The sequence below is a fragment of the Pelodiscus sinensis genome, chromosome 6 (assembly GCF_049634645.1).
Source record: "Pelodiscus sinensis isolate JC-2024 chromosome 6, ASM4963464v1, whole genome shotgun sequence".
In the NCBI taxonomy this organism is placed as follows: Eukaryota; Metazoa; Chordata; order Testudines; family Trionychidae; genus Pelodiscus; species Pelodiscus sinensis.
The window spans coordinates 36,238,032-36,261,087 of record NC_134716.1 but is presented as its reverse complement, the minus strand read 5'-3'; the positions used below and the strand labels follow the sequence as shown (position 1 = coordinate 36,261,087).

Here is a 23,056-nt window from a genome sequence, read left to right as displayed (position 1 = left end):
AATGTCAGTACTGAGAATACTGGAAATATACTAAAGTCTGCTTCATTCATGTCATCACAAATATTTCTAACCCTCTCCTATCACTCGTAAGTGTTTACACCAATAGTGTATTATAAGCAGCAGGGCCAAGTCTGCGCCCCAGAGAGCGTGGGGGCCTTAGGCAGAAGAGGTAGGGCCCACAGCAGTCAGCCCTTAGAGCCGCACAGACTACGCTGCCTCCTCCCCCAACCCCTCAGAGCTGTGTGGGGTGGCACTCTGGTGTTCTGGCATCAATTCAAAGGGGCTCAGGGCTCCAGCCGCTGCCACTGCCATAGTAACAGTGGTGGGACTGGGAGCTCTAGGCCTCTTTGAATCTCTGGGATACAAGGCAACTGCTCCCTTTGTCCTCTCCCCCTCTGCTCCTGCCCCCCCCCCCCCCCGGAGGCAGGCGTCATTGTAAGCAGAAAAGGACTATTAAATGCATTATATAAGTTTTTAGAAGGTATCTCTTACCATAGTATATGAGCCCTGCACAAACATTAATGAATTAGCAGTCCCATGAGATAGAGAAGTATTATTAGCTCTTATTTAAAGCTGAGTGTAGACTGAGACTAATTAAGGGATTTGCCCATGATCACGTAGGAACTCTGCAGCAGAGGGGAGCATTGAACACAAGTCACTTAAAAGCCTAGTCAAAAGGGCATTGTCGGCGGCCCTAGTGGCCGCTAAACCCGTGTGGGGTGGGGGCTCCCCTGGTGTAAACCGATGGCAACCCCACCCTGTCTTAGTTTAGTCCTGTCTTCAAGGGTCGGGCCGCCAGTATCCTGGGAATGAGGCTTAGTGCCATGGTCCAGAGGGGGTCCTGACCTACAGGACTCCCTCTGACTTTATATGCTGGCTCTGCTGGGAGCATGCCCCACAGGGCTGGAGGGGCGGGGTTCTTTCAGCCACCTGGGCCTGGGCTACTCCCAGTCCTTCAGTGCGGGGCCTGTTTGCCCCATCACAGGGTCCCTTTCAGAAGCCGATGCCGACTCACTCCTGGACTCCCCTTAGTTGCTTTTTCCCCTGGCCCGCTTCCTACCCCGTCACACACTGCGTCTCCACACACAACCCCAACCGATGCTCCTGCGCCTCACCGCCGCGCTGTCTTCATGGTTCTCTGGTAGCCGAAAGGTGTCCGTCACTGTGGTGCTCATCCCCCTGCCGTACCCTCTTGGGGTGCTGCCTAACGGGAGGGCAGTGGCTGGTGTCCTGCCTGTCAAACCGCCACGGGTCACACTGCTGTCCTCTCCCGGAGAGCTCCCTGCCATGGGAACAGCTGCTGGTGGTCCGCCGGCTGATCCGCCGGCCTTGGTCTCGGGCCCCTGGGGCCGGTCTCCCTTGCTTCCCGCCCTGATGGCCCCTGTACCTGCTGTGCTCCTGCTGGCCTCCTCGGTGGCTGGTGTTCCTTCCGCCTCCTGGGCTCTTTCAACTGCTTGCTGCCATTCCTCCCCGGTCTCTCTCTCGCCCCACCCTGGTAGCAGCCACCGCCTTCCGTGTCAGCCAGCTCGCTCACCCCGTTCGGGTGTGCCAGTGTTCCTTTTGAACAGCCCGCCGGGCCGCTCGTGCATGTACCACAGATCCTCGGCACACCATGCCACCTGCCACCCAGCACCGCAGCTCGTTTGCAGAGGGGGCAGGGTGACGGCGCCCCCTCACAGATATATTGCTAGTGAATAACAACCTTCACTGCATGCGTATGTACAAAGATTCAGTTTATTCTTTCACAACAAAGGAACCAGGTTTAGCATCTTTTCATATAATGCAATAAATTACATAATCCGTAATGATGAAAAAATCATTATTGTCTTCCTTTGTTTCATTGTACATTTTTTTCAGTGCAGTTTTGATTACTCCCTTTTCTATTATCTGAACATCCAAAGCCATTTGTGATAGATATGAAAAAGTAGGATTAATAAATCTTTTGCATTCATGTCTGTTCTGTGACAACTTCCTATAATCTTGAGATTTTTTTCACATACATATTTATAGACTAAACACTCCTTTGTACTATGTCCAAATAAGTATGTACAAATGAAACATTGTTTAAAATATATACTCACGAAGATCAAAATTAATCTGGAGTTGATGTCATATAAAATATTTCAGATGTATTTTATCTTTTTGTTTCAAGTCATGGATATAACAATATATTGGAATGGGGCCACAGTTATCTAAATTTTAGCTAAAACTGAATGTCAGAGATATATCTTTTAGGAAGAAATCTTATAGAAATATGTCAGATTTGGGGGAGTACCAGTGCTTTGGATAATATCATGAAAGGAAAAAAAAGTAAATATTTAAAATCACATATTATAATGTGAACTATAGTGCAAAATATAATCACACAGAAGTAAACAAGTGACAGTCTATCCCAGAGACATATGTAAATAAATATGCCTCTCTTGTTTATATTGGGTATTTTTAAAAAGAGATTGGCAAGTGCTAGTTGGATGTGTGGGTCTATTTTATATACCTATGCACTTACATATACATACTGAAAAATATTTTATTTCCATACATGAGTATACAGAAAAATAATCTTTTCAACACCTCATTTCTTGAGTGCTGATTCTTGAAATACCCATCCAGGTTTTATAAAATGTTTTAGAAACGAAAGTTTAATAACTTTGCTTTCACAGTATATATAGATAAAATCCGTGTTTCTTAGAATTACCAAGAACATACATTTCTGCTTGATCCCAGTCATGCAGAGAAAAAATATGTTACATCTCCTATAACCTAACTAAATTGATTTAATGTAATGACAGAGGTATCCAAGAAGAAAATACACAAAATAATAAAAAATTATCTAAATGAATAACTTTCATCATCATATTCCAGTTCATCGTCCTCATCCTGCAGAAGGCCATATTTAAATTTACGATAGACTGTGCCATCCTGGCTCATATATACAATATCATCATCATCATCGTCATCTTCATCTTCTTTATCCCAGTCTTTATACTCAATCACTTGATCATCTTGGTAGCTGGTGCTCCCATGGTGGTTGCTCTTGTAAGAAGGGAAGGATTTTGAGTGATCTGTCAGCTTCTCGTACCCACCTTTGTTTACTGGCTGAGTTTTGGCTCGTGATCTTCTCCAGATGACTGCAATGGCTCCAATGCAGAGGATCAGCAAAATGGAGGTAGCAACAAACAAAGCAGTTTTCCCTTTGCTTTCAGTTGATAGATTCAGACCGGGATGTAATACACACTCATCTGCAAGTTAAAAGTAATAAAAAATGTGAATAACATGACATACTTAATGTCATGAAGTTTAGGTAAAAGTATATGTATTTTCTCTAATAGAACACACTAGCAATTTAAATGTGTTGGGACGAATTTATCTCTGATATCAAACATTGTATCTACTTTGAGTAGCTACAATGCAGTTACACCACGGGGGCATTTGACGTGCATTTAAAATGATGCCTCAATTTGCCATCTATTTACCCAGGCAATTCCCATTCAATCAGATCATTACATACTCTGAGAAGACTTGGAAGCTGTCTACTGGGGTCTGATAGCATCACTGAGGGTATGTCTACACTACCACCCTAGTTCGAACTAGGGTGGTAATGTAGGCATACCGCACTTGCAAATGAAGCCCGGGATTTGAACGAGGTGTACAGATAGTTCGGAATGGCTTGCTAGTTCGAACTATCTAGCCCGTGCCGCGTGTAGCCGCGCGGTTCGAACAAGCCGGCATTTAAAAATGGCGCCGGCCGGCTTATGCAAATGAAGCCTGGGAAATTCAAATCCCGGGCTTCATTTGCAAGTGCGGTATGCCTACATTACCACCCTAGTTCGAACTAGGGTGGTAGTGTAGACATACCCTGAGAGAGACTATCTCTAGACACTCTGGTGGTGGTGCATTTGAATGCACAAAGTTCTGCACTGATAATTTTGTTGCTCAGAAGAAAGTCAGTTAAAAAACCAAAAACTACCCAACAGACCACAAGGTAGTTAAATATCAATATTGTTCTTCATCTCAGTCCTACCTTCTGTTTTACTGCAATCGCAACACTCCTGGATTTTTGTGAGATTAAAGCCATCACAGCACTGCACGCAGCGGCCCTCGTCTAGGTAGAGTTTCATGTTAGCTGGACACACAGTGCAATTGAGGGGTCCAGGCCCTTTGCACTCTATGCAGGTCTCATGGCATTTTTCACATTCTGATTCGTCCCCCTTGAGATACAGAACACAATCAAATCACATTGGCTTGCCTTTGCTAGTTCAGCATGGAGCGTATGCTGCTGTAATCTGAAAGAATAGATTCTGGTCCCATGGACATCAAGGGCAAAATTTGTTGGGAGCAGGATTTAGTCATAGTGTTTAGGTGATGGCCACCATCTTGGCTGATAAACCAGGGATTCAATGGGGTACCTCCAGAGCAAAAAGCATGAGCTACTACATCTTGAGCTAACAAGACAAGGCCCTGTAACTGGAACTGTAACAACCCTTATCCTCTGTGAGCTGACAGAGAACAGAAGCTGGAACATACACATGCTAATGACTGCCATTTATTTTCTTGGTGACCTATACACATCTCTGTAATGTCTTCTGTCATCAGCATTAACAAAAAGTACATTGACAGCAAAGCTCCAGCCTACAGTAATGTAAAACACTGAAGTAGTTTTTAAATATAAGCCTCCATTCTTGAAGCCTAATGCACCACAATTCTCTTAATAGTTAATTTACATGTAACAATCAGCAAATAACTATATGGCCTAGCTCAGTTAATTGACATGGCAAATGAATCTGAGCTGGGTCCCTATGGCTGGTATGAAACGTACTAGAGAAAACAAATAGTGTAGAAGTAACATAGTTGGTTATCCCTGTTCCATACCATCTGCTGTCTTGTGGGAGACAGATCCTGTGAAGTGCTGAATGCCGTTGGGAAGTCAAGGCATTAACCAATATCTCATAGGAAGCATGCAGAATCAGTCACGGAGTAGCTCTAAAACGTACTTACAATGTAAGCTTTTTGGGGCAGGAATTTTTGTTTTGTATTTGTACAGTGCATAGCACAATGGAACCCAGGTCTGTGACTGGGGCCTAGGCTTTATAACAATACAAATAATAATAATAATGGCACAACCTTGAAACAAACTGCTCAATAATGCTGCTAGGATACTTGAGGTAGCTAGAACAACTGGGAAAAGATACAAAAGAAAGGGTGAATTAAATCCATCTCTTATGGAATTCTTTGGAAGGAGAAGTAAGGAAATGCCTGTTTTAATGCCTACCATTCATTCATACACATCTGAAGTATCCCCCATTATGTGGGCCATCTCTCAATTGACACCCTCTGTCATGCACATAAGAAAGGGCATTGTCTCAACAACTTGATTACCTGCATACTGCTTCAAAGGCATTTTAACACCAGACTTGAAAGAGAAACCTCTGAACTGTCATTCATGCTTAAATTTGACACTTTACGTCAGGGTCTTAACAAAGACACTAATTATCTTACCCATTACAAAGATAGCTTCCCCAATTATCACCTCTAATATCATTAGCTCACAGACATTTACTTCCCCCCCCCCCATCTCTCCTCTGTTCTGAAATTTGATTTGTCCTTTTTATATGTATTCACTTTTTTTTTATTGTATCCCTTTGGTATATATGGTCATGCCTATTTTCTTCCACAATTTGATCTGAGGAAGTGGGTCTGGCCCACAAAAGCTCATCACCTAATAAACCATCTTGTTAGTCTTTAAAGTGCTACATAGTCCTGTTTTTTGTTTCTGTTTTACAAGGATGGAATTCCATTCATTTCAGAGAAGCATTTGGAACCATGTCTTCTCTACCGAGGGGGGAATAAAAGTAAGTTTTGAATTGAGCAAAAAACACTGTGGCTGTGTCTACATTGGCCCCTATTCCGTAATAGGGATGCAAATGTAGCACTTTGGAATAGGCAAATCCGCGGGGGATTTAAATATCCCCCGCGGCATTTGCATTAACATGGCTGCCGCTTTTTTCCGGCTTGTAGATAAGCCGGAGAAAAGCGCCAGTCTGGACGCGATCCTCCGGAAAATAAGCTCTTTTCCGGAGGATCTCTTATTCCTACTTGAAAGGAATAAGAGATCCTCCGGAAAAGGGCTTATTTTCCGGAGGATCGCGTCCAGACTGGCGCTTTTCTCCGGCTTATCTACAAGCCGGAAAAAAGCGGCAGCCATGTTAATGCAAATGCCGCGGGGGATATTTAAATCCCCCGCGGATTTGCCTATTCCAAAGTGCTACATTTGCATCCCTATTACGGAATAGTGGCCAATGTAGACACAGCCACAGTGTTCTGCTTTTCTCCTTTGGATTTTTCATCCATTTTAATGTAAATATTTGCTAGAGTTTAGTGTAGAAGGCGCTGAAGAAAATGTTTGTATATAGATAGTACCTTTGAGACTTTGTATTCTCCAGCAAAACATTCAGAGTAGCAGATTCCACCTGCTAGATGATAACTCCACACACAGGCCGTACAACTGAGAGCTCCTTTCCCTTTAAAATAAAATAAAATAAAATAAAATAAAATAACAGTTTTATACTGGAATATGAAAAGTTATCATCTTCCTTTAGAAACTATGCCAATCAGTTCTCAACAATACCACCTGTTGTTAAGCATCAGTACTGAACAGGCCTAACATTAAGAAGTCTGTGTTGAAAAGTGCTTGAGCCATACATTAAGGGGGGGAAATGTGCTGTTCAAACTCTGGGTGCTCACTAACATTTTTCAGTGTATATTTTTAAGTTCATGAAATGCTAAAAGATTACTGAGAGAGACAAGGGAAGTGGGGGGCTCTGGTTTACTGAAGAACTCTGTAACTCGAAAGCTTGCTTTTTTCACCAACTGCAGTTAGTCTAATAAAACAATATTTCTTATATTCTTTCTCATATACTGGGACTGACATGGCTATAACAACACTACAATCAAATATTACCAGATATGGCAAAGAGTAGAGCCATTTTCTTATTAGTGATTCAGATGATTTGCTATAATGTTTGCTTTCTTACATAAAACCCAACACAACACTTCGTGTGTTTTTGGTTTGTTACACAAACAATTTCATAGGCAAATACAAATGTCACAGGCACAACTTGTGTGGCATATTGAAGTGGATGGTTTGCCATGATTAATGTGAAAATGGGGATGTCCAATCAGATTTCAAACAATTCTCCTCGCCCCTATATCCAGCCATGTGAGAAAAGAAGAAAATAATAATGGTAGAAGTGGACAAAGGAGTGAAATTAGTAGAAATGTGTAGCCTAACATGGCCACACAACCCTCTATTCCTGACCTGCTGCATCAGGGTGATCTGGGTCACAGTACTGACTTCCCTGTGCAGGAAAGGGGCTGTGCAGTTGCTTCTTCCCCGTAAGTGTGTGAGGAAGAAAGAAGGAAGAGACATATTTAGAGCCATGGCTCTTCTGCCTCAAAATGCCAGTCAATAGAGCTTCACAGTCTCCTGGTCTGGAATAAATCATTTCCTCCTGTAGCAAGTGGGGGAGCAGGAAAAGAATCATGACTCTCTAGCCATAGTTCTTCCCCAGCACAGCTACATGACAACAGTTGCACACAGGTCATTCACTTTTTGTTTAGGATTATTATTAACTAGCAGACTCACTCATATTCCATCTCTCTTTTCTACCATAGTTACAAAGACAATGTGCCCAGTAGCATGAATGGCAAATCAAATTAAAAAACAACGGCAGAAGGCAGATTGCAAATTACAACATTTCAGATTCCAAATCAAAGCGAAAATTTTTACTGTTGATTATAATAATTTGCCATAATAATGTAATGGATTCGAAGGTGATATTTCATTCTAGGAGTTATTTTCAAATATTATGATGATGAGATTAACCATCTGCATTCTTCAATGCAAACTTTTATGTAGTACATTCAGAGCTACAGAATAGCACCTGGGGGCCAGTATTTGATTCCATTCAGGGAAACTAGGAAATTGTCTGAATCCAAGGTGACTAGTGCAGCTCAGCTCAAAATTGGATACAAGATACATTTTTTTGAAAAACCAACCAACCAACAAACAAATAAGCAAGCAAGCAAGCAAGCAAGCTAGCACCGGATTGGATAAAGATGGCAATAGTACAAAATGGATGGTGTCTCAAGGTGAATTTCAAAAATATTTGACTGTGTTTCAAAACAAGACATACACACATTTCTGACCCTACCTTTGAGAATCATTCATCTCTGAAAACTTGAGACCAGCTTCTGAAACCCCGACTTACACATAGTAGTGTATTTAATGGGACTGTCACTCATAATAAAAGGAAGGAATTACTCAGTAGCTACGTCTACACTGGCTGCTTCTTGAGCAAGAACTGTTTTATGGAAGACTTCTTGTGCAAAAAGTCTTCCACAAGAGCACGTCTACGCTGGCATGTGCTTTTGCACAAGAGATATGCTTTTGCACAAGAGCATCCATGGCAGCGTGGATGCTCTCTTGTGCAAGAAAGCTCTGATGGCCATATTAACCATAAGGGCTTCTTGCACAAGAAATTCATGTTGCCTGTCTTCACTGACCTCTTGTGGAAGAGCTCTTGCGCAAGAGGCTTATTCCTCGTGGGGAGAGGAATAACTCTTCTGGAACAAGCCCTGTTTTACAAGGCTATACTGTAAATTTACTCGGGCAAGAACGTGCGTGCAGTGTAGACAGCAGGCAAGTTTTTGTGTAAGAACGGCTGTTCTTGCGCAAGACGCTGCCAGTGTAGACATAGCCACAGTATGTATAAGGGAATCAGAATCTATCCTTTTAATTTTTAGTGCCCTTCCTGGGTTTGAGTATTATCTCTCTTTGGCCTGGTCTACACTAGCGGATAAGTTCGAATTAAGATACACAACTTCAGCTACGTTAATTGCATAGCTGAAGTCTAAGTATCTTAACTCGAATTTTGGCGCCGTCCATACTGTGGGAAGATGTAGGGAGAACATTCTCCCTTCAACTTCCCTTACTCCTTGTAGAAGCAGGAGTACCGGCATCGATGGAAGTGCCCTCTCAGTTTGAATTAGTGTGTCTTCCCTAGACCCACTAATTCGAACTCTGTAAGATCGACTGCAACTGCTTTGATCTTATCTGTAGTGTAGACATGGCCTTTGTGAATAGCCCCATTGATTTAAATAGAACTACTGTGGAGTAAGTGCTGATTTCAGCGAAGAGGTTGTTTTACAGTGCAATTATTAGTAGCTAACAGACTTCTAAATCTTTCTAGTGGTACTTTTGGTGAAACAAGTACAGAATGATTAGAAAACTGTTCGGAATTCATAAATGAACATGTTTATATAACATGTAAGTTACTTACCGCACAATGTTACTGAAATCTTGAGTAGAAAGAGTCGGACAGAGATGTAGATAATATTTTAAAGCTTTTGTGGCAGAGAAGCACACACTATAGGATCTTACCTGTGCAGGAGCTGCAAGTAGGGTGGCATCTTTCACAGGAGTTTGTATCATGATCCTCATAATAATATTCAGGACAAGAGGGGAGACATTCATTCTTGGATGTCAGCAGGAAGAAATGTTCATCACAGGACAGACAGTCTGTGTGCTGAGGTCCCAAACACTCCTTGCAGCTCTTGTGGCATCTCTCACACAATCCGGTAGAATTGTTTGCATAGTATCTGAAAGAAATTTTTGAAGAGGTGAAAGTTTGAAAATGTTTACATGGTTGGAAAAGATCCATTCCTATCATCTATTGCAAAGCTTCCATTTCTTGATTACTCGTTTCTTTGCAAAATGTCAGTAGTAGCGGATGGAGTGTATTACCTTAAATGCACACATGCTATTTGGCCCTCTGAGTTTTGCAAAGAGCAGCACTTTCTAAAATAGTGGGGCAAATTCAGTCCTAAAGTAATTGGATGCGCCTGTGGATCAGGACTCAGGTGATCTTGCTCCAGTCTACCTCTTTACCAGGGAGATCCTAAATTTTCCCTAGAGGGCAACTTTAATGAGGAGAAAGCACATGAGAAACTTTCACTTAAAAGAAAAAGCAGAATTGAAGGCTACATGTTATAGTTTAACAAAGCTCTGCAGCCAAAGTAGCTTTTAACTACATCTTGGAGCCTTACCCAACTGTGCAGACCTGTACGCATCCTGTTGATTGTTTGTACCAGCCTGATCTGCAGGAAAGGCACTGTGTGCTGTGCTTTCCATTGCAAGTCTCACAGGTGCTGTGGCATGTGAAACATCGTCCCTCATCACTGTCAACATAATATCCATCAGGACACATTTTTAGACAGGTTGTATCTGCAGAGGGAATAATGCAGAACCAAGGATTACATACAATATTCTCTTCTCCCCATTGAAGCTAGATAATATATCCCACCACAGAGTCTCTAGCAGAGCCTAGCAGAGCCAGAAAGGAGCCCTGGTACATAAATTATTTTTGTGTCTTATTCCTTCATTTGTTTCTATTTTCTTTTCTAATATAGACTGTAAGATCTTCAGGGCAGGGATTGTGTCCTTGTTAATTGCTGAAAGATATCAAGAGATTATCATGCACAATAATTAATAGCAAACAGAATCAGTGATTTATAACAGAACACAGAAAGGAAGCAATAATCCTCAGGAAATGTTATCCCTCCTTGTGCAGTGTCATTTATCTCTTGGGTTCCCTGCTTCTGATTCTAAATACTTAGCTCAGTTTTGATGCATATTTGGTCAAGTCTACAGGCTTAATTAGGATGTTGAGCCTTAATAGCTTGATGGCTTTAATCCCAGTGAATAATTGAGTAGCTTGGCTGTTGCTTTGTATGACAGGAGAATGTACTTGCAGGTCTGCCAAATGTACCATGAATATCACAATGTTGCACTGAGATTTCAGAGGGCAATGAACAGAACACAGATCTGGAATGTAAGGCCAGGACTGAATCATTTAACCATATGGGCTTCAATCTACCAAGTGCTAATTAGAGTGAAGGAGAGCAGTGACTACTCACAAAGGCTATGTCTACACTGCAGCTTCTTAACAGTAAGCCCATTATTTCGAAATATAATGGGCTCGCTATTCCAACATCCCTGTAAGCCTCATTCCGCAAGGAGTAAGGACGTTTCAGAATAGCGAGTTATTTCAAAATTTGGCACTGTGTAGACAGCGCCAAATTACAAAATAAGCTATTTTGAAATTGACTTGAAATAAGATATGCAATTTGCATAGCTCAAGCTATAGGTGCAGTGTAGATGCACCCAAAGTGAAATAAACTTTCTGGCATGTTTCATTACTCAAATTCCATTTAGTCAAAGGAATATTTCTCCTTACTAATATAATTTCTTTGATATTTTGTATGCCACTTTCTGGACTATAGGTTGTCTGCCTAGCTATCTCAATCTAATGTACAGACAGCAATGAGCAAAATGATATTGCTGGTTAGTAGTGAAATGGGGCCTGAACCAAACCCTCACATCCCTTACAGACTTGAGGTTCAATATCTGGATCAACATCTCAACTTTTCAAAGCTCAAAGAATCGTGATTCATTGTTCCAATTTAGTTCAGAGCTGGGAACTCTGATTGAAGTCTGGAGCTATGATTGGGATTAAAAGCTTTAGTTAATACCCAACTCTATTACCACATTCTCTCACTATGGTGATTGCAAGAAGGAAGAAATGTGTGATTAAAATGGTATTTTTCTGCAAAATTGTTTATTTTTGCCCTAAGACAGATTCACAAAATCAATCAATCAATCAATCAATCAGTTTCAGGATTTGGTCCTACAATAATGTTTCTCTATTTTTGATATGGAACTTGCTTCTCTGAAGGAAATTTGGTCCTTGATGAATTTTTTAAATGCTCATTTTTGTTTGTTTGTTTGTTTGTTTGTTTTTATACACACATATTCACTAAATACTAAATCCTGATGGCTCTTATATTTTAAACCCAATCTTTAGTCAGGCAAACTTCTGTTCTTCACTTCATACATCAGTTTGCATGAAATGAAGTCCAAAGAAGCCTGACTCATTGAAGGGGGGACATTTTTGTAGTGAACCTCCTTAACTGTATGTGCAGACTAGAAGATTCACCTGACATTGCTTGGGTCCTGAACTCAAATACATTTTTGTTTTTCTTCATTTAAATCATTGCTTTGGGTGGGGCTGGACATGAAGGGTTCAGTATGCAGGATTCCCTGGGGAGAGAGGACAAGCCCAGTCCTTTCTCATCTCAGCAGCTGGGAGCCAATGAGACGCTCCTGTTCATGGTACTGTAGCTGCAATGGGCACAGCTGAGGGAGGGGTGCCCACAAACAGACAAACTCTGCAATATCTAGATAGCTGTCCCTTTTCCCACCTCTGCCCCCTCGCTGCCTCTCTGTGGTTATTCTACTCTACAGTATGGGTACGTCTACACTAGCCCCCTAGATCGATCTAGGGAGGCTAATGAGGGCAACCAGAATTGCAAATCAAGCCTGGGATTTAAATATCCCACGCTTGATTTGCATGTTCCAGGCTGGTCGCCATTTTAGAAATTGACTAGCCCGAAGTAACTGCCCACGTCTACACGCAGCAGTGAAAGGGGATTCCGGAATAAAGCCCTACATCAAATTAGGTGGTATTCCTCGTGGAATGAAGTTTACCACCTAATTCGATTTAGGGGCTTTATTCTGGAATCCCGTTTCACTGCCGCGTGTAGACGCAGGCAGTTACTTTGGGCTAGTCAATTTCTAAAATGGCGACTGGCCGGGAACATGCAAATCAAGCGTGGGATATTTAAATCCCAGGCTTGATTTGCAATTCCGGTTGCCCTCATTAGCCTCCCTAGATTGATCTAGGGGGCTAGTATAGGCGTACCCTATAACTCCAACCAGTTCCCTCCCTTTTCATTTTATGAGAAACAATCAAATTCCAGGCACATCCCATTGTCCTGGCACAATCAAGCCCTTACCTTACTTTAAGTTATGATAGGAGGAAGCTGCATGCCAAATTTGGTGGTCCTAGCTCTTACTGTTTAGGAGGAGTTCTTGAACAAACAGACTCACAGACAGACACACATTTTCAAAATATATAGTAAGATTTGTGGCTGTTTTTATATTTTACAGTTCATCATATCAAGGCATTTGAACGAACCCACATTTGCATATATACATGAGTTTTATGTGTGCAAAATAGCCCCATTTGCAAAATGTGCCGGCAGGGTTAAAAGTCCCTCTGAAAAGGACCAGATGGTTCTTAATGTGATTTTAAAGCCACCCCCTTGTAATCAAGGTTGTAGAAAAAGACAGTTGAAATCCAGCAGTGAGTAAGTGACAGAAAAGATTTAGTTCTTAAGTATCATGATAGTTAAGTTCTGCTTTGGGCCTCAAAGTTTGTCAGGCTCAAACTTAAACATATGTCCAAACTTCAGGGCTGGTCTCACATAGTCAAGAGATTTCTTGACTAGCTCCAGATAATCAGTTGGCCTGTTGCCTGAAAACTATCTGTCATACTGGAATTGCAATGTTCAATTGCTTTTGAGCCTATTGAATATGGATCACATGGCATTTCGTGAACAGGACCAGTAGAAAGTGCAATTTGAAGCCCCATGGTTAAGGGGGACCTACATACATCACACTCATCTTCAAAAGGAGAAGACACAATAAAACTTGGATGCAGGAACAAGATACTCACTGAGAAGATGCCAGTTTTGGGAACAGCTAAGACACTGATGTTCAGAAGGCCCTGAACAGCGAGAACACTTCTTGTGACAAGGCTTACAAGTTTGAGTCTGCTCATCGTGGTACTCGGTGAGGGAACAATACTTGGATGTCTCACAGTGGCCACGTCCGTTCATCACCATGCCCTCTCTACAGGTAAGGCAGGCCGTGGAAGAGGAGCAGGTTTGGCATGCCCTGTCACAGTCTGAAATGTACAAACAGCAAGCATTTCACCACTTTTTATTTTCCATTTCAGATTATTTTAAAGTAGTTTTAATTTGTCAAGTAGAGAACGTAGACCCGGGGTATATTTTCATGTCAGGGAACTGAAGAAAGGTCTCTGTGTATAAGTATTATTTCCTAGCCCATTCTGTCTATAACTTAACAATTTGCTTTCTTGTTGACTGCACTACATAGTGAGCAGTAGTTTTCTCTGATCCATTCCCAGTGATGCACTTTTCCCCCCCTGGATATTGGTATATAATTTAGAAACTAGTCATGTATATGAGTGGTTCCTTGCATTTGTCAATAAACTTCATTTTCAGCCATGTTGCCCGACTCTGGGATTTCTCACACTCTTTTCTAGTTTGACCACACTAAGTAATACTGTGTCACTGACACATTTTGCTGCTTTGTTGTTCTTTTTTTCCACAGGATCAGTGTTAAATATATTAACCAGCACTCTCTCAAATCATTTCTACTTAAGACTGTTTCCATATTCCTTTGAAAAAAAAAATACCTTGACAATCTTCAGTCTCTGTTTCATAGTATGTCCCTTCTGGGCATTCTCTAGAGCACTCGCCATTGTGCAAAACAAAGAAGCTGTTGGCACACTCATTACAGTCGTCCGAGTCAGGCCCATCACATTCTTTGCAGTCCTCATGGCAAGGAGAGCAACTGTTGTAGTCAGCATAAAAGCCGGAAGGGCAGTCCAGTAGACACTTCCCATTGTGCAAGAAAAACTGGTCTGTGCATACTAAGGAAAAAGAAAAGCAGCTGGCTAAGCAAAAGAACAGCTTATTTGACTGATAAGTACAACAAAACCCAAAAGTAGACCCGGCTGCAGTACTTCTAGGGATAGGCAAACTGGTTCAGGAAAATAAATTTAAAAAATAATTGTCCTAAAGCAGGGGTCTCAAATGCAATTTACCTTGGGGCCAGTGCCAGTCCTCAAATCCTCCTAGTGGGTCAGTGGGCTCTGGCAGGGCTCCCGGAGGGGCAGGAGCTCTGTGGGTCCCACCCCCTTGTGCATTCCCCAACCCTCCTGCCTTCTCTCTCTGAGTTAAACTCCCCAGGAGGTTCCACCACTAGCAATACTGTGGGGCTAGAGCGGCTTCTGGCTGCTAGCTCTGTGCTGATGCTGGCATGTCCCTGTGACTCTGGGAAGGTGTGTGCAGAGCCATCCCTTCCACAGGATGGTTTGGGGTGGCCGTCCCAAATCCTGCGCTTTGGTGAAGCAGAATGACCGGGCTGGCTTAGGTGATGGGGGTGGAGCAGAGCAGAGGCTGCTGCATTGCTCCACTTCCACCACTGAGGTAAGTGCAGAGGGGCCCAACTGCTGCTGCTGTCCCATGCCAGGCTCCCCTATAATCCTTGAGGCTGAAGCCCTTGGGCAAGAGGGCTTGGGGGAAGGAGCTCAATGGAGGAGGGGGGAGAGGAGAGGAGCAGGAAGAGGCAGGGCAGGGGCTGGACTTGGGGGGGAGGGTATGGACACCCCTCACCCTGCAAAGGGCCATAGGGACTCACGTGCTGGCAGCCATGTGTGAAACAGATTGTGGAACTGCCTGGGCTGTAGATAGTCCCCAGGTCATGAGTCTGAAACTCCTGTCCTAGAGCCTCTACTAAAATTCAGGCTGCCCCTAGACTGGGTCTCTGTGTGGAGATGGGCCAATGATGCAAAGCTGCATCTGAATTTAATTCCAAACTTCTCAAAAGTTTGGGAATATTCAAATCAGAACTCTTGTTCAGCTGATCACTGAAATAAGGTCTGCCTGAAGTATTTAGATCCAGATCTGCATTTCCCCAGAAACCGGATGTATTAGGATCTGGAGTTGTGGACTGAACTGATCTGTTCCTTTGAGTTAATTTTAACCTTGCAGTTTAACCTTTTTGTTCATTACTTTTCACTGTTGCACACTTTTACACTGTTGACAGATAGTTGCTCAGTTTTACCTGCCTTTGAAATTCACACAACTATTTAAACTTTTGGATGAGCACCCTAACAGAAGAGAATCCGCAAAACAGTTGTGGTTCACTCAAAATTAATTGCATGTGGGTGTGATTCTGCATTTCCTTGTATCTTGGGTAGCCATTTGTACCTGTATAATGACGATGGAAAATGCCATTAATTTACAATAGTAGCATTTTGCTTCCATCTTGTACAAATATAAATTACTACCTGAGATGCCAGGCAGTGGCAAGCCAGGACCTGAGGTCTATGACATTGCTAATTCAGGAATGAAATTAAGGCAACAGGAATATCTTGAAATAAAAAAAAGAGCAGAAAAAATATTTTATTCCTAGATCTAGTTAATTAAAAATCCTACCACATGATACAGTGCACATTAGCACCATCCTGAGTAGCTTAACAATTATATTATAGTTATTTTTCTCATTTTTTTAACTGCCAGACCATATATTTCCAGAGAGGTCTTATTTAGTCAAGTGAATAAATGCCAGGGCTGATTCCCTGAAGTACCTTTGCATGAAGTTTCATGAATGCATTCCTGACACATCTCAGGGCAGTGTTTACAGATTCCATTGGTGGCAAAGTGTTTTTCAGAACAGGAGACTTTACATTCCCATTGCTCCAGAAGCAAAGGACTTTCACAGGACTGACATTTTATGGCATTTCCTTCACACGTCTTGCAGGATTTGTCACACTTTATGCATGTACCAGTTTCAGCAAAATACCCCCTAAAAAGTCAGGACAAACAGAGAAAAAGGTAGAAGAGTTTGATGGCTTTTTTTTTTTTTTTTTTTTTTGTAAAGACAAAGGTAAAAAATGAATTTGACTGAATCAGGAGCTTCACAATGGACACATTTCAGAAACAGCTGTTGTGTGCCATGCATCTCATACAAGATTTTTTGCTTTCTGCTCCCCACCCCCACCCCCACCCCCACCATCCCTTAGCAGCACCAAATTCCCAGCATTCAAAAGGACTGTTTGGTATTAGCAGTTTCCCATGAAGTCTTTCCCAGCAGGGTATCAACACATCCTTCCCGTCCTCCTCCTGATTTCCAGGCTAGAAGGGCATAGAATAAGGGAGGAAGAAGCTATTTCCTGCAGCAGTAATATCAGTGGCTCAGGAGAAGGAAGAGACATATCATTTCAGTGGTGGTAGGACAAGGAGAGAGAAAAGTAGCAGGAAAGATGGGGAGCAGGGAATGGAGAAACCTCATGCCCAGCACCAGGAAGGAAGAACTGTTCTTGCACTAGTAGAAAGCTTTACAATAAAAGGTCAAAAAGGGGTAGAAGAGGTACAAGGCGAGGAAGACACCTGAAAAAACATGATGACATGCAAAGGAAATGTCACTTAAACTATGAACATTTTGGCAAGTGTATTCTACTGTCAAGAGTGTGTCACACTGATACCTATGTTATATAGGCCACGGGTAAGAGGTGAGGAGCATTTCTTAGAAGCAGCTCTAAGTCTCCTCTACAGTGTGTTTAATTCAGTGATTCCAGCATGGATCTGTGTGATGCAATTTGTGGCTGAACTTGGACATAATCTGATCCTATGAAAAATGTGCCCTAGACTATGCAAGCAGAACAACTTTAAGCAGACTGACATAGAGCAGCTGTGGGCAACCACAGTCATTCCAGGTTTGGAAGGATTAATCAAAATGAAATATTAGCTAGGCTTGGCCCATAGCTCATAGACGAAAGGAGATGGAAAGGCAGGTTTCATTCGTGTAAGATCTTGAAAAGAAACGTATGGAGTGAGGCCAATAAGCTGTTTGAGATCATTACTAATTCAAAAGTATGCTGTCATCTTCTAAAACTGAAGAAGGAACAAGCATAAAAATATCTACTTTGCTCTAACACAAACACCCAGATAGCCTTCACAAAGAGGGGTGCTCTCCTGGCATTTCAGGGGATGCTTTAAAAGAGCAAGGGGCAGTACATTCTGAAGAAAGCCAATTAGGTTAATAAAGAGGAAAGTTGAAAAGGAAAGAGAAGAGAGTCTCTTCTTATCTGAAAACTTATCTTTTCAGGGTCAACAGCTCACCTTGCTTTGCTGATTCACTCTTTTTAAATGCCCCTGGCTGGTTTCACAAGGGAGCAGTGGACCAGTAAGATAGGTGGAACACCTTCTTCCTCATGCTACAGTACTCTCTTTGGGTATGTCTACACTACAGTGCTATTTCGAATTAACTTAATTCAAAATAGTTAATTCAAATTAAGCTAATTTGAAATAACACATCTATACACAAAAACTATTTCAAAATAGCTTTTTGCTATTTCGAAATAGCACGTCCACACTGAGTGGACCCTGAACCGAAGTTAAGGCTGGCCGGAACCAGTGCCGGCAGGGCATCAGGTTAGGACTTAGTGTGTGGGGCTGCTGCCTGAGGCTAACTGAGCTCTGTGCTTAAAGGGACCCTATCTCCTCCCTGGACAGACAGTTCTCAGGGTTCCCCATTTGCTTGTCTACCTTGATGAGGGACAGCAAAGCAGTCCTGTCTTGGAGTGCCCTGAGAGCCCACACACGGGACACCACAGCACTCGGCCACATGGAGCCAGAGCTGCCCCTGGGCACGCCGGTGCATCTCGTGGGGTCGTTGCCAACAGCCTGGCTGCACTTGCTGCAGGCTGCCATACGGGGGGTTGATTGGGGGCTGTCAGGATCCAGGAGGCCCTGAGGGAGAGCATCCAACCCAAGGAGCCCTCAGAGCCTCTCCAGTCCTCCCCACCGGGTGTGTGGGGAGGGGTTGTGCCCCATTCCTCCCTCACGTCCTTCCACTTACCCCTCCCTAACCCCCCTTCCTGATATCAAATAAAAGACACGTATGTTCAAAAATAGAAACTGGGTTTATTGAACAAAACTGGGGGGAGGGGGAATGAACCTCTGGGGAGACTGGGAAAAGGAGGTGGGAGAGGGGAAGAGAGAGGGTGGAAGAGGGGAAGGGGAAACCTGGGAGGAGGGAGCTGGAAGGGGGAGGGGAAGCTCAGGGCTCAGAGTTGGGGGGCTCGCCGGACCAACTTGACTTTCATGCTAACCTGCTCCTGGGTTCGCTTGTGACCTTTGGTGGCCAGGCTGGCAGCTATTCTGCCATAGATGGCCGCATTCCTCCATCTAGTGCGGAGATCATGGACATTGGGGGCATCCCCCCAACCCTGAATAAGATCCACGATCTCCACCGTGGACCAGGAAGGTGCCCACCTTCTCCAGCCCCTGTCAGGCGGTTTGCCTGTGTAGACGCTATTAAAGTTAATTCGAAATAACTGCTGTTATTTCAAATTAACTTTGTAGTGCAGATATACCCTTTGATTGTAGAAGAAGGCATTTAGAACTGCACAAGAGCCCCATGTGTTTATCTGTTTTATGATACTTTGCAAATGGAGTATTGTTAAAGCTAATGTAAAATATCCCAAGGGACTGGAACTTGAAACTTAACTTGGGCTGACTTTGTTGTAGTAAGGCCAGTGTTTGAAACCCTGTTATATGTGTTTATTTTTTTTAATTGTATCCTTTGGTACATATGGTTGTGACAATTTTCTTCCACTATTTGATCTGAGGAAGTGGGTCTGGCCCTCGAAAGCTCATCATCTAATAAACCATCTTGTTAGTCTTTAAAGTGCTACATAGTCCTGTATTTTGTTTCAGCTACACCAGACTAACACAGCTACATTTCTATCACTCTTATGAATGGGTCTGGCAAAAAACTCTGGAAATCAGCAAATGGGAGAATAGCAGCAGAGATCCATGAAAAATGTATGTTAAATGGCATGATCCCATGCAAAAACTGCTGGAAACACACACAAGTTAGTGTAATAATGTTGCAGCATTATTTTGAAATCAGTGGGTTATAGTTCATTTGTGAATGGATAGTAGACTGAAAGAACCCACATTGGCTTAATTTCAGTTATATCTCTTACGTTGTTATTTCAGATTCACTCTGATGTATGTGATCCGAATCTGTCCCATTGAGGCTCTGATTCATTTAGCACAGTTAGAATGTGTACAAATGGCTAGAAATGGTGTCCTTAGCCTCTGTTTGTCAGAAGCTGGGAATGGGCAACAGCGATGGGATCACATGATGATTACCTGTTCTGTTCATTCCCTCTGGGGGCACCTAGCATTGGCCACTGTTGGAAGACAGGATATTGGGCTAGATAGACTTTTGGTCTGGCCCAGCATGGCCATTCTTATGTTCTTAAATGGTGGTGGGAAATACAACCAATGAATCAGTGTAAATCACAGACGAAGAGAGTTGTCTGCGTTTTCCAAAAGAAAGAAACTAAAGTGGCAGTCACTAAGGACTGGATCCTGCACAACATAGAGCATTATGTATACAGGCAGTCCCTGGGTTAGGTACAAGATAGGAACTGTAGGTTTGTTCTTAAGTTGAATTTGTATGTAATTCGGAACTGGTACATATTGTAGGGGAAACGCTAGCCAAACATTTCTCCAGAGCTCAGTTTTATTCTCCCACATCTCACGTCCCTCAGTCCTTTATTCTCAAGCTGAAGTGTCTGCTGAGAAAAGCCGCTCCACATCTCCCTGGTCTGCTGGGGGTGGGCGCTAGCTTCGCGTCTCCCTGGTCTGCTGGGGGGAAGCAGCTAGTGCGGGGTTGCCTCACCCCGTTTGTAAGTAGGGATCTGATGTAAGTCGGATCCATGTAACCCGGGGACTGCCTGTATATGCACTTGGTAACTAGTGATAAGCAGGATAGAGAATGATGAGCAGGATAGAACCTGATCTGCTTTAAGGTCTGATCAATGATCAGTGGAGTCAATGGGAACCTTTGAGGCTGCATGACTGCCATGTTATTGATGCATAGTAGAAGAAAAAACAAAGAAGTAAGCTCCCCATTTTAATGTTCAAGATTGTGAGTTAAAGGGCCTGAGATGAGTCCATAACTCCTCCGACATTTTGTGCCTGTTCCCTGCCTCTTTGTTATCCTGTATTAGGGAGAAAACAGAGGAGGTTGTTGAGGGCTACTTTCAGTCAACGTGGAGATCTACACTGAAAGTGAAATCCTGGCCCCATTCAAATCAAAATGGGAGTTTTGCCATTGACTTCAGGATTTCATGTTAGTGCTTAACTTTACTTGAATAGATATGTAGCTTCTGCTAACAAGAGCAAAGTAAATTATTGGTACTTCATCCAGCTGTATACATATATATCAAGTTTCAGCATATTGTAATTTCTGATGGCCAAAATGGTACATTAATGGATCCATAATAGGTTGTACATCTAGAAAGTCTTTAATTATGGAGACAAATGGCACTGTTAAAAATTAGTGATTAAACTGGAAAAGTGGTATAACTCAACCAAATGAGGAAAATATACAAAATAACTTACATGGGGCACTCCTGAAAGCATCTGCCTTCATGTAGGTAGAGTGGCCGATGTGGCAGAGACTGGCACTTCAGACAGTGTCTGGGGTTAGAGCAGGTTTCACAGTCATCTGTGCAATTCTCACACCTTCTACTTTTCAGGTCGCCAAAATTCCCTCGAGGGCATGTAAGTATACAGGTCTCAGCGAGTAGAAATTTCCCTAGTAATACATCCACCCAATGAAATAGCACAGTTGAGAAGACTTAACAAAACAACATAGGATTTTGTTTGGGGAGGTGGCCATACTTGCAGTAGCATCTTCTTTTAAAAATGAAACCTTAAATTTGCATTGCCTACAAGTCCAAAAATTAGGACCCACCCCTCCAATTTTTTAAAGCTGCAAAATTCTTTTAAGCCATTTCCCAAAAGGTCAGTCTTACAGCCAACCGTCACTCATAGATTATAAGACCAGAAAGGAGCATGATGATCATCCAGGCTAATATCTTAAATAACATGATCCTGGAATTATTGGATAAAGTTCTAAGTCCATAACTTCTGGATGAGTGGGTGGAGAGTCAGATCCCTTGCTAAATTTGTCCAATGGCTAAATACCTTCACCGTTAAAAATGGGTGGTTTATTCCTAGCCTGAATGTATGAAGTTTAATCTCTAGTCACTGTATCATGTTATGACTTTATCTGCTACCTTAAACATCCCTCTACTATCCATTAACCAAGATATTCACTGGGAATAAAAATGTACATCTAGCCAACTACAAACTCTTCCCAAAGAAGCTGAATGTCTCTTACCTTCTGGACATGAAGTGCACACATCAGCAGCTCTGTCACAGGTCCTACATGAAGAGTCACATTGTTGGAACTGTTTTTTTGTGCCTGGGTAGGAAGAGGGGAAAAAAGTCTGTTGTTTACACTTGTCTTACTGGGGACTGGATCACCATGGCACTTTTAGGAGGACAAATATAGCACCTTCTTTCCATCTGTAAAATTTTCTATTTGCGTTTTCTATGTAAATTCACTCAGAGCTTTTTTTAAAAAATTGAAGTATTTACAGAGATAAAAGTCTAATTATAAGATCGTTGAAAGTAGATAATTGTCAAATTTAATTCAATCACATATTCTTGGCTAGCGAGTAAAGTGTTAGTGTAGAAAAATAAAACACAAAAGATATGCTCAAAACCAGTTTGGCATTGTTCTAGAGTGTTTATTGCAAGTACAAATGCTTCAGAAGGGTTGCTGAGTTAGTCTGTAACTGGAAAAACTTAAAAGACAATGAATAGTCTACCAGCACCTTAAAGACTAACAAAACATGTGGATGGTATTATGAGCTTTTGTGGGCACAACTCACTTCTTCAGACAGTGTTAGCTCAGTATTGGTAGTTTCAAGTTTCTGGTATGGATAGTCATTGAATTTAGACCACAAATAGGTAAAGCAGATACATTTGGGGCGGGAGTAGAGGGGGAAGGAGTGGTGGGGAGGAATGTATATGTAGGGGGCTTCTGTTGAAGGATTTGTATTATGCTTTCATGCTAGTTGTCTCCATTATTTCCTTAACACATTTTAAGAGTTCTTTGGAAATAAATTATACATATGAAGGGGAAGAAGGATGCTCCTGGAAAGAGATGGATTCACCATATCTCAATCATCTCCTAATTCTCCCCATTAGAAAGAATCCTTCATATTCCTTTTATGGAATCCTTTCATCTGCAAATTTACACCTCACACGCTCAGTGGGAAATCTGGGGTATTGTTTTCATAGTCTTTGCTCAACTGAGGAGCCTGAAGTACATACATAAGATGTATAGGGGCAGCCAGTTAATGACTGGCCAGTTAATAATAGGTCTCAGCAGGCAATTCTTCATTTTTATCCA

At 42.3% G+C, this 23,056-nt stretch overlaps 1 protein-coding gene across 2 annotated transcripts in view; it reads right to left on the bottom strand.

Moving 5' to 3' along the window:
• Positions 1-2,826: 2,826 nt before the first annotated feature.
• Positions 2,827-23,056, bottom strand: part of PCSK5 (proprotein convertase subtilisin/kexin type 5) — a 327,119-nt gene continuing 306,889 nt past the window's right edge. For both annotated transcript variants that reach the window (XM_025178860.2, XM_075931728.1), the window contains 10 exons: positions 21,977-22,060; positions 21,193-21,388; positions 16,359-16,576; positions 14,400-14,636; positions 13,635-13,865; positions 10,105-10,282; positions 9,440-9,657; positions 6,418-6,518; positions 4,022-4,208; positions 2,827-3,239 (listed from right to left, as the gene is read on the bottom strand). In XM_025178860.2, the coding sequence (XP_025034645.2) occupies positions 2,827-3,239; positions 4,022-4,208; positions 6,418-6,518; positions 9,440-9,657; positions 10,105-10,282; positions 13,635-13,865; positions 14,400-14,636; positions 16,359-16,576; positions 21,193-21,388; positions 21,977-22,060 (2,063 nt within the window). The remainder of the gene's footprint in view (positions 3,240-4,021; positions 4,209-6,417; positions 6,519-9,439; positions 9,658-10,104; positions 10,283-13,634; positions 13,866-14,399; positions 14,637-16,358; positions 16,577-21,192; positions 21,389-21,976; positions 22,061-23,056) is intronic.